This window comes from Carcharodon carcharias, chromosome 28 (genome assembly GCF_017639515.1).
Source record: "Carcharodon carcharias isolate sCarCar2 chromosome 28, sCarCar2.pri, whole genome shotgun sequence".
Classification (NCBI taxonomy): Eukaryota; Metazoa; Chordata; class Chondrichthyes; order Lamniformes; family Lamnidae; genus Carcharodon; species Carcharodon carcharias.
Window position 1 is genome coordinate 31,907,840 of NC_054494.1, and position 12,584 is coordinate 31,920,423.

General features: G+C 42.6%; 1 protein-coding gene across 1 annotated transcript in view; it reads left to right on the forward strand.

The window, feature by feature from the left end:
* The window catches only part of synpo2lb (synaptopodin 2-like b), a 34,927-nt gene continuing 22,343 nt past the window's right edge, over positions 1–12,584 (forward strand). Inside the window, exon 1 of the mRNA XM_041176459.1 lies at positions 1–404. Within this exon, the coding sequence (XP_041032393.1) occupies positions 300–404 (105 nt within the window). The 5' untranslated portion in view covers positions 1–299. The remainder of the gene's footprint in view (positions 405–12,584) is intronic.

A 12,584-nucleotide genomic window follows, 5' to 3' on the forward strand; every position in this document is an offset into this window, starting at 1 on the left:
GTGAACGTTCTTCTAAGCCTGGGGCACTCATTCGCAGTTACCTTTCAGATTTTTCCACAGCGTTGCTGAGATTGACGCAACATGTGTTAAACCTGGCTTTCGACCAAGACTGGATTGAGCCCCTCATGTTAGCTCCAGCGTTGCTGCACAGGGAGAAGAGACTGTAGCCGAGCGCCTTTCACTTTCCTCCCAGAGTCAGGAAGCAGCCAGCGCGCACCGTGATGTGAATGATAGCGAGGGTCAGGGCGATGGAGAGCTCTCAGGGACCCCCCGTTTGCTGAAAGGCAGCAGGAGAGGCGATGGGGACCATTGAAGAGGCGCTCGTCACCCTCGCTGGTGGAGCGCCTTGGGGCTTCAGGCTTCAGGGAGGATCCCAGCAACGCAAACCGCTCCAAGTCGCCAAGGTAGGAGAACCCGACCAAAGAGAGATCCCCAGAAACCCTCGGAAAGAGATCCCTCAGAGAGAGAGAGAGAGAGAGGCCGACCAGTGACCCCAAACACTCCCAGAAAGAGACCCAGAGAGACCACCCAAACCTGAGAGACCCCAATCAGAGGGAGAGAGACCCCGAGAGACTCCCAGAAAGAGAACCCCAAAGAAAGAGAGACCCACAAGGTGGGACTCTCCTGGGGAAAATTAACGGCGGAGTCAATGTCTCGCCCTGACTGCTCTAATGTCCAGGTGTAAATTTGTCCCATTCACTGTACGTGTCCCAGTCTGAGGAGGAATTAGTCCAGGTCTTGTTCAAATGATTTAAAGTTCCCCCAACTTGATCTCAAGCTACCAGGGGTAAAAATTGGCAAGTCGAACTTTGGAAATTTGTAGATAAAGTAAGTTTAACTGTGAAGAGCCTTGAGTGCAAACAGCAGGGTTTATAAGAGTAGAATAGCCTTAAGAGTAGGACAGTCTCAGGATTTCACAAACACCAGATCGTTTTACATTGCTGGTGATATCTACCACCCAAACAGATTAGTCTCCAAACTGTTCCCTTCCATTTCAAGCTGGGGTTTTTAACCCTTATTGTGCATGACTATAGGCTGAGGGCAACTGAGTGCATTAAATTCTTTTGGATAAATTTCAATCAAAACTTTTCTAAATCTCTTGCACTGATCATGTTTCTGGGATTAATGGAGGAATGTTCACATACCTGATGAGGGGGAGTAGATGGTGTGGATGTGAGTCAATGTCAGATTGAATCAACCTACTCAGACATAGAGTTAATCTGTCCTTGCAGTCAGAGCTGGAGATCACAAAGTTCCAAAATACAGAGTATAACAGGGCAAAGGATTAGTGGCTGGAGGCCGGTGGGAGGTGGGGAGGGGGGCAGGCATGGGGGGATTGAAATTTGCTATCAATTCTTTTCTAAATTGGTTGACCATTCGGGAGCAATGGTAAAAAAATGTTTTAATTGCTCCCAAATTCCTACATTACAAAGTTGTTGGCATCCTTCCAACTGCAAAAGATGATGGACAGCACATTATAAGAGCGACAACACTTCAAAATGCACTTCATTGGCTGTAAATCACTTTTAAGACACACTGAGGCTGCAAAAGGCACTATAGAAATGCAAGTCCTTTCTTTATGATGCAACAGGTCCAACAGTCTTCAGTTGGCCTACTGAACCTGCAGAAGTACTGTTAAGTGGAGTGATCCAATTGGACTCCAAGTAATTATTATTGTTGGAAACCTTTGTAGCTTGGTGATCGCTTGGCTTCTGTCTCTCGGGTTAGGCCAAGTTAACTCAAGGTCAGAAAAACAAATAAAATGGTTGACAAGCAAAGTCATTCCATGTGACAAAAGAAAGTCCATTTCCTCACTGCATGAAGTATTATTTTAGGTTTTGCCAAGAAAAATAATTGTTAGGACGATTAATCGTTAGCATTTAGATGTAAACGTAGATACTCAGACCCCAGCTGGTAAATCCCAAATCATCTCTGATTCCATTATTCAGATTGGTATCTGCTTTAATACCCAGACAAACACACATTCATTCACATAGCCAGCACAGGCACAATGGACTGATTGATCTCTTTCTGTGCTGTATCATTCTATGATTCTAAATGATTGGGTTAATTGTCCTCATGGCTTTCTTCTTCCTGAGAATTGTAATCAATGGTAAAATAGTTTGCTGCGTTGCACCAGCATTTGAAACTGAGCTGAAACTGAGGGATTGAAGAGAATTCACTGAAATAAAATGGAGATTGTGACAAGGATTGTGAGGTGACAATTTATGCGCAGAAACACTTTCAGATCTGCAAGGTAAACTGTGCTCCTCTCCGCAGATGCTGCCAGACCATGCGGAGTTTTTCCAGGTATTTTTGTTTTTGCAAGGTAAACTGTCTTGGTTACTGATACCCTGGCAGATTGTGGAAATGGCTGACAAATTTGTAACACATTTGTGAAAATAATTTCAGTTCTGTGCTAATTTTGTTGTATTTTTTAAATAAGGATCTCTTGACCAATTCTGTTTGATTGCCAAGGGCTCACTAAATGTCATAATGTCAACTTAAAGTCAAAAAAAGATAAACATTTGCATTTAAAAAGCACCTTTCATAACATCTATGGAAAGACAGTGGCATAATGGTAATGTCAGTGGACCAGAAACCCAGGCTCTGGGAATACAAGTTCAAATTCTGCCATGGTAGTGGTAGAAAAAAATCTGCAATTGAAAGCTAGCCTTAGTAATAATGCCCATGAAACCATCATCAGTTGTTGTAAAAACTCATCTGGTTCCCTGATGCCCTTGAGGGAAGGAAATCTGTTGTCTTTACCTGGTCTGGCCTACATGTGACTCCAGCAGTCTGGTCAATTAGGAATGGGTGACAAATGCTAGCTTTGTAGTGACACCCACATCCCATGAAAGAATAAACATAAAACTGGATATCCCAAAGCACTTCACAGCCAGTGAAGCACTGTAGTGTAGTCTCTGTTGTAATGCAGGAAACACAGCAGCCAATTTACACATAGCAAGCTCTAAGAATAGCAGCGTGAAAATGGCCAGATCATCTGTCTTTGTGGTGTTGGTTGAGGGATAAATATTGGCCAGGACTACTGAGTTATAGTAAGTACTGACAAAATTGCAATATCAATAGCAGAAACTGTCACCTTGGGCAACATTTCCCCCATCGGTGGGGGGGGGTGGGGGGGGAGTGCAGGAGCAGGCGCGGGCAGGCAGGCTTCCAATCGGTTCCCCCCGGTTGGGGGTGCGCCACCATTTTACGTGGGCGGGCCAATTAAAGCCCGCCTAGCGTGATGTCCGCCAGGAAGCGCTATGCGCTCCCTGTGCAGGTGGGAGATCCCCTTAGCCAGGAGTGCGCTCTTTTGCACATGCACACTGTCACATCAGTTGGGACACGTCCATAACTTTTATTTTAAAATATTGTGAGATTTTTAAATCCTCATGAAACTTCATCCTGCCCGTGGATGAGGTTTTCATGCTTTTTCAGAAGCCCGCCAGGGCTCCCGGCCTGTCCACCAACCTCAAGGTTGGACAGTCAGGTCCATTGATGACTTCAACTGCTTGTCAATGGCCTTAATAGGCCATTGACAGGTCAGCGGGCGCATAGCCGACTCGGGTATGCACCCGCCGAACTGAAAGTCTGAATGCCGTGAGTGCCGCAAAGTGCCATGACATTGGGACTCACACCTGACATCAACCCGCATCATTTTATGCCCGGCTCCCACTCGCCGACTGGAAGGTACAGCCCCTTGTCTCATGGTTAGCTACAAGGAGCAGAGCAACATTGTCTTTGAGTTAGAATGGGATTGGGATTGAGAGGAAAGCTCATCTTTTTTGAAGAGAGCTAAAAGTAGCAGAGAGGGCTCAACAGGGAAGGTGGCGGGGTGGTGGGGGGGTGGGAGGGGAAGTGAGGGAAGGGGCAGGGATCAGGAGAGCATTTTCAGAGAAAACAGGTGAAAAAATTCTCAGCAGGATTAGTGATATTGCTGTGGGATTGCAGCAATCTTTGGCCTTGATGTATGGTTAGGGTTAGGAATAAAAATAGCTGGAACCAAAACTAATTGAAGTTGCAACTCTACCTCTTACAGAGCACATTTGAGAGTGGTGTGTGATAGATTAAATAGGCCTATTGTATCAATGGAAACATTTCACGCTATTTATCTAATTTATCATTTATCTCCCCTCTTTTCAAAAGTTGTTGATGCTTTACAAAAGCTGTGGTCTTGTCTTGGGGATAGAGTTAAGGCAACTTAGTTCTGTCGAAGGGTCATGGGGACTCGAAACGTCAACTGTTTTCTTCTCCGCCGATGCTGCCAGACCTGCTGAGTTTTTCCAGGTAATTCTGTTTTTGTTTTGGATTTCCAGCATCCGCAGTTTTTTGTTTTTATCTAAGGCAACTTAGTACTTGGCTTAGGCAACAGAACAATGGAAATTGTAGCCTTTGCTTAGAGTTAGTTTAAGAAATTCAGAAATAGAGGCTTGGTTTGGGATATGGGTTAGGAAAAACAGAAATTCTAACCTTATTTTGTTTAAAACTAGGACCAGTGGAGATGGTTTCCCTGTTAAATGGTTCAGGAAGCAGTGGTCTTGTTTTGCCAATGAGTTTATGCTCAGTGAAATGTGCAGACTTGTCGATTGATGTGATACTAGAATATGTCATGAAAACATGAGTCCTTTGGTGGAACATGGGAACATAAGAAGTAGGAGCAGGCATAGACCATATGGCCCATCGAGCCTTCTCCGCCATTCAGTATGATCATGGCTGATCTACTGCCTCAATCCCATTTCCCTGCTCACTCTCCATGCCCCTTGATTCTGAGTGATCAAAAATCTGTCTACCTGACCAGAATCTATATATCTGGCAAATGTTATAAAGCAAACTCTGAATTAAGTTGAAATAATTGGTGTGAGGCATGGGGGTTAGTTTTCAATTCTACTTTTCCTAGGAAATACATGAATTAAAGGACATTTTGCAAAGTGCCTTAGATATAAAATCTGTGAAATCATCATCAGTGTATTTGTGTATCAGCTGTCAGCTCCAGATTCGTGCTCCTGTTACTTGGCAGTGCTGAATATTTTGAAGGTTACTTTGTCGACATCTGTCCTTGCTGTCATGTTGAGTGGAATGTTTGAGTTCAGCAGAGGATTACAGTAGGAAATGTTGGTATTCCGAGGGATCTGGGCATCTTGTTATGAATTACAGAAAGTTAATAAGTAGGTACAGCAAGCAATTAGGAAAGCAAATGGTATATTAATCTTTATTACAAAGGGATTGGAGTACAAGACTAAGGAATTCTTATTGCACTTGTGTAGGACCATGGTGAGACCACACCTGGAGTAGTGTCTACAGTTTTGGTTTCACAAGAACACAAGAAATAGGAGCAGGTGTAGACCATAAGGCCCGTAGAGCCTGCTGTACCATTCAATATGATCATGGCTGATCTTGAACTTCAACTCCACTTTCCTGCCCACCCTCCATATCCCTTAATTCCCTGCGGGACCAAAAATCTGTTTATCTCAGCCTTACCCATATGCAATGTTGGAGCAACCACAACCCTCTGGATTAGAGAATTCCAAAGATTCACAACCATTTGAATGAGCTAACTTCTCCTCATCTCAGTCCTAAATGATTCGGCCCCTTAGCCTGAGATTGTGATCCCGTGTTTTAGATTCCCCAACCAGCGGAAACATTCTCTTAGCATCCACCCTATCAACTTTGTAGGTTTCAATGAAATTGCCTCTCCTTCTAAACTCCAGAGAATATAAACCCAATTTACTTAGCCTTCATAATACGACAACCACCTCATCCCAGGGACCAATCTAGTGAACCTTCGCTGTACCGCCCCCAATGCAAAAAATCCTTCCTTAAATGTGGAGACGAAAACTGCACACAGTACTCCAGATGTGGTCTCACCAAAACCCTGTCTCCTTACCTAAGGAAGGATATACTTGCTTGCAAGAGAGTGCAATGTAGGTTCACTTGACATATTCCTGCATTAAGGAGATTGTCCTATGAAGAAAGATTGAGTATATATTCCCTCAAGTTTAGAAGAATGAGAGGTGATCTCATTGAAACATAACATTCTTAAGAGGCTTTATAGGGTAGATGCTGAGAGGATGTTTTGCATGTCTAGTGCTTGGGTCACATTCTCAGAATAAGGGGTCAACCATTAAGGACTGGGGTGAGGAGAAATTTCTTCATTCAATGTAGTGTGAACCTTTTGAATTGTCTACTGCAGAGAGGTATGGATGCTCAGTTATTGAGTGAATTCAAGACAGAGCCTGACAGACTTTTGGACACTAAAGGAGTCAAAGGATATTGAGATAGGGAGGGAACGTGAGTTGAGGCAAACAGTCAGCCATGGTGTTATTGAATCACAGAGCAGATTCCTAGAACTGAATGTTCTACTCCTGCTCCTATTTGTTATGTTCTTATTTTCTTATGTTCAAACCGCCTGAGCACCTAGCATCACTTTGCTGGGTTCAGTAAGGGGCCATATTGTAGCTTGTTTGAAATGCCAGTGAAGATTATATTACTGATTTCCTTTTGGGACCTCAGTGAAGGTCCCTGGGAATGCGCCAATATTTTCAGAAGGTCCTACACACAAAAGAAGATTTGAAAACCGTTGTCCTTACTAATTGATTTCACAGAGAGGTTAAAGTTAGCTGGTGTGGGGAATAGAAAACTTCAGAACTTTGCACAGGTTGGGAATAAGGCACATTGTTGGAACAGAGTACATCTCTGCAAATAAACTTGAAATCTCTGACCTGATGTTGGCTTAGAGTGTTAGAAAGGTGGGGTGGGAAAATTCCCCCAGTCACTAAGACAATGAATAGCTGAGAAATACCAAGTAGGAAAGCTCCAGGCAATCCTGTGTGTGGGCTGTGCTAACTGATCTCAGCAGGACTGGCATTCTTGGGGTCTCAGTACTACGGAGTCCGCAAGGGCAAAAAACTACTTGCAAATTTTGTGTAAAGTCACAGAAAGAATACATTGAAGATGATTTTTTCTGAGGACTGCTGTTTTATTACTTTCCAAAATATTAGAAATTATTTCCTGTTTTACATATAAAATATTGCCCCTGTAGTTACTTACAAAGATTTACTTCCCACTGTGTGATCATATTGGATTGAAGGGGGACATGTGTTATATATTTTGTCGGGAGGTCACTTTCACTTAACCCATGGAGAGAAAATCACCCCTTCTTCTGCTGTATGTTCTACAAAGAATTTGGATTTGAGGCACCTAGTTCTGGTCATGGGGAAGGTGAAGGGCTGTTTGGACACTGCATGCTAACACAACTGTGTGTTTGGCACTTGGTCTGTGGTGATGCCAGGTGGCTTAGATAATAGTGTTCTTCAATATGTGGAGGACACAGGCTCAAGTGTATTGCTAACACATCATTGCAGTATTCGAAGAATTGTTCTTTGCATGAGAAGCTGTGACAAAAGTGGCATAGGATTTGCTGTAACGAGATAACACAGACATGAAGTCTTTACCAGAAAACTCTCTCAGTATCTAGCATTCTTTTAAGAGGTCTGCATTGTGTTTCCTGATTAAATATCTTAAGCTAGTGATACACATTTCATGAAATAATATAGGATAGAAGGCGGCTCTATGATTCAAAAGAGCAGCAGTTTCTCCAGTTCATCTTTGTAACTAAAGTCTCTCATTTTTGGGATCATCTTCATTATTTCATTAAAATGTTTTACTTATATTATTAAAGTGGGACTGATAGTCCAATGATACTGACTGTACAAATCTACCTGATTCTTAACTTAGAGTTTAACCTCGTTTCTAACAAAGCTCCCAAACTGTTCAGGAATTGGAACTAAAAAGCAAACAGAACAAACCGTGGGGCCAGTTTCCACCTTCCCTGCCAGGAGGCGATCTGATCACCCACTCATTGCGCAATCCGTTTGATTCTCAACCAATTGATATCAATAGGATTGCACTAGGGTGGGTTCTATAAAGGGCAGTCAATTCACTCCACCAGGTGTTACCCAGGTTGGGAAGGTGAAAGTTATTCTTTGTGTGCAACCTAGATCCACAAAATAACACCTGTTCAAATCACCATTATAGCTTCATATAACCAGAACTATATTTAGTTAAACTGGAAGGACTCTGAACACAAGCTCATGACATATGGCACTAACTCAGTCCTAAACGTGCTCTCACGCATTAACTATGCAATGAGTCATTCAGCTCTGGGTTTAGTTAGTGTCAGGTATGGGAACGGTACTGAGAGTTCTATAGTTGGACTAAAAAAAGCTTCAGACATCATTCAAGGACCACACGCCACAAACTGATTATTTTACAGAACTCTCTATGTTACCCCGAATCCTAAATTGTAATTCAGATGTTTGTTTAGTTTCTTATTTAATCAGCAAACATGATGAAAAATCTGATATGGGTAAGGATCCCATGTTGTAAATATATTTTCTTTAATAAACACAAATCCACTTTTTTCTTTGTTGGAAATAAATCAATTTCATCAGTGCCGTTTGGCTATATTACAGTTCTTATGTCCCAAAGTAAATGTGGAAACACAGATTGCCTCAGGATCCAGATAATCCCTTTTCACTGTGAAACCACACAAACTGGATTTCACAAAATGCATTGAAAGACTTGTGTTATCGGCAAAGGGTTGGCCCTGTAGTTACACTGAGACACTGAGATACTGACCAGAAGGGAACAAGTACTCCAAATCTCTGCAATTTCTTCCACCTGCTCGATCCAGATGAGTTACTGGAGGAGTTGGGGAAAGACTTCTGGGGAAGACGTCTTATACAACCCAAGTCCAGTTGCTGATAGTCCAGTCAAAGATGGGTGGGAATACTCACATCTAGATGTTGGATAGCTTACTTTCTGTTGGAGAAAGGAACAGAAAGGAAATGAATAAAAGGGCAATGTTCTGGTATTCATAAATTAATGCTTTTTTTTACATGTAATTACCAGCATTCGTAAGATTCCACTCAATTACAAAAACCCTAAATTCTTGAAATCCTGTTAAATGTAGGGGAAATGTTTCCAATAATGTCACCACATCAGGAATTTCAGGAATGTTACCAATTGAAAATCTGAGAAAATGGAAAAAGCAATAAGTTCTTTACACGCTGAATAAAAACTCCAGACTTCACATGTGAAGACTGATTCAGAGTTGCCAGTGCAGGTGAACTGAAGCTGATAAATAATTAAGAGCTTTAATTAACGTAGATGCTGTGATTAAGTGTGATGTGATTGAAGGGATCAGTTTTTAGTAAAGTTATAGCTATACAAACATAATCCTATGAAAACGAAGTTGAGAAAGAAATCCTGAGGCCCCTAAAGGCTGCCTCATCCACTCAATGGTGGAAACTCAAGTACCATTCATTCATGTTTTAACAGTACTATCTACTGGAAGAGGTGAGAAAGAGTCATTCCCCTGTCAATTATTTCCCCTTGCACATCCCCACCCACCCACCCCCCTCCCCACCCAATTTACCCCTTTCTCCTCATTTCCTGAAAGAGTTAACTCTTGCTATGATATGGATGTTTGTGTCGTCAGCCCTCTGGTAGTTTGTCTAAAGGGTAATATTAAATGTGTGTGTTTAGACAAAGAGCATTAACAAAATGCTTGAAAATTAAGACCATCTTTGTCAAGCCTGATCTTATGTGCACCCATCATCTGCACTTACGCTCCTTACAGCAAAGTCACCAGATAGTAACTAGAAGCGGCTGATACTGAGGGTAATTGTTGCCCCATTGCTCTCTCAGCACAGACAAAGGGTTTAACCAGAGACTGTTTTGTTTTGTATGCTGTTGTTACATATTTTACAATACCTTTATTCATTCACTAACATTGGAGCCAATTAAATCTTTCCTTTAAGGATGGTGGGAACACAATAGCTCATTTCCTTGGGAGTTAACTACACATGCTCCTTGAAGCAGAGATGTTGTATTATGATGTAAGGAAGGAAGAAATAACTTGCGTTTGTACAGTGCCTTTCACAACTTCAGAGCGTCGCAAAGTGCTTCACAGGCAATGAGGCACGATTGTAGTGACAGGGCAGCCAATGTGCACACAGCAAGCTCCAACAAACAGCAATGTGGTAAATAACCGGAGGATCTGTCTTAGTGGTGCTGGCTGAGGGGTAAGCATTGGCCAGGATACTGAGGAGAGGTGAAACTGCGAACACTGATCCAAGGCTGACAGTTGGACACAAGGCAGTTATGAGTTCAGTTTATGATTTACTTAAATGAAAGCAACGCAGGTCTCTTCAAAAAATATATGAATAATCACCAAGAAGTGAGAGTTGTGGTGTGAGGGAATAATTATAACTGAAGGAATGTGATAAAGTGAAAAGTTTGAAAGACTGACATTGGTGGATATGGGTTGGATCAAGTGATGTGTTACCTCAGTGCCCAATGCAGCAACAGCTGAAACCACAAGGTACCAGGAGGTGATCTTGTCCTAGTATCTCCTGAGTCAAAGATCCAGCAAGATCATAAAAGAAGGGCTAAAACCAGAGAGGAGGGGCAGAATCAGAACAAAGGCAAATCAATCTGCTTCTATGGATATTATTGGCCGAGGAACAGCAATGAGTCAGTACTCAGAGTAGGTAGTCCACCTGTTCTCTGGGCTTTGGAATAATGGACAGGGAGACAAAGGACAAATTAGTTAAAAAAAAATCTCTTGATTGAAAGAACATATTCCATTCTTCTACCTCATTAGGTTGTGAAGCTAATTGAAATCAGTTTACATTTCATACTGAGTCTGACCATATCCTGGATTTGAACTGGAAGGGATGATTTTAAAAGGCAGAGAAGACTCCTAGAACCAAAGGATAAACCAACTTGGGTTGGTCTTGTTCACCCTCTGGCAAATAGAGGAGCATTAGCAGAGACTAAGAGCTGGGACCTCTGGATCACTTTTTCAGCCTCCTTTCTCCCCCACTAGGTACCTGTCTCCTTGTTCCACTACCACCCCCCTCCCTTGTGTCCCCATCCCCTCCCCTTCCCCTTTCCTCTCCATCCTTTTCCTCTCCTTCCCTCCCCGATTTCTTCTCCTTCCCCGCTCAGATCCCTCCCTAAGTAACTCAGTTAGTCGAAAGGATTACTGTTTTTCTGATCTGTGACAAAAACACCTAGCCCTCTAGGCTCCTCTTCCAAAGGCAATGTTTCCATGAAAACAAAGCCGATCTTTCTCTTTTTCAAGCTGATTTGTTGGGGTTTTCTAAGTAAGATCCTGAACCTACTTTGCAGTAATGTGGATTGCTTCCTCCCCACTCCATGTACTATTTTTGGACGGTGAGAAGTTGGTTGCACTGGAAGAGTTTTATTTTTACCTGTGGCTTAATATACCATAGCACATGTACATCCACATCCTTCATATATAGACTGGAGGGAGAGGGGGAGGGCAGGAGAATCGGGGAAAGAGTGGCAATGAGTATAGAGTCACATAACTACAATACCAGACGATGCTAATATGGGATGGAAGGGTTAGAGCAGGTGCAATCCAGACTACAAGCGCTTTTTAAGTGCAATCCTTAGCTATGTTGATTATCAGCAAAGTCCAGCATAATTTTGATTAATTCAATCATCAGGTCACATTGAGACACCGTGAGGTTGATTGAACAGGAGGGTGGGACACAGGGTGGGAGAGAAAGACCCAAGGAGAGAACCTTTTAGTTAAACTAATGTTGCAGTACTGTTGATCTCATCAGTTGTGGCTTGGTGCGCAGCACTCTTACCTCAAAGTCAGAAGTTGTGGATTCAAATCCCACTCCAGAACCTTAAGCACAAAAATCCAGCCTGACACTGCAATGCAGCACTGAGGGAGTGCTGCACTGTCAGTGGTGCCATCATTCCAATGAGATGATAAACTGCCTGCCTTCTCACCAATGGATGCAGAAGGTCCAGCAGTGTTGAAGAAGAGTAGGAGAATCAATATTTATCCTTCAACTAATACCTATAAAATAGATCATCTGATCATTATCACATTGCTGTTTGTGGGAGCTTGCTGTGTGCAAATTGTTTGCTACATTTCCTACATTATAGCCGTGAATAAACTTCAAAACCACTTCATTGGCATTCTGAGACAATGAAAAGTGTCACATCAATGTTAGCCTGTCTTTCTATACACAATGAGCTCTGACTAGAATCTTAACCTAGGTTTACTTAGGTTTCTTGATCAAGTGTTGTTTGAGCTGTTGTGTCTTTCCAGTTCTGCTTTTATTTGGGATTATATTTAATGTGGCGGGATGCGGGGGGTCGGGGGCGGGGGGGGTGTCGGGGGCGCAGAGTGCAGTTGGTTCAGATAGCTAACATATGGCTTAGAATAATGCCAACAGCATGGGTTCAATTCCTGCTCTGGCTGAGGTAGACTTAGGCTCTGCCTCCTAACCCCACTGAGAGTAGAAGGCAATGACAAACCTCCACTGACAAAAACTGCCAAGGAAAACAGCTCAGGATGAAGCATCAGCAGACACTGAGCCAAAGACCTGCCTTTGGGCACAGCATTCATGGAAAGGAATATTTATGTGTTAAGTTTAGCTTACGCACAATAAATGGCAGTGTACAGCAATTGGAAGTGACTTTATTTTCAAGAGTACTTCTAATGTTCAAAGATTTTGTGAAACTTTGAG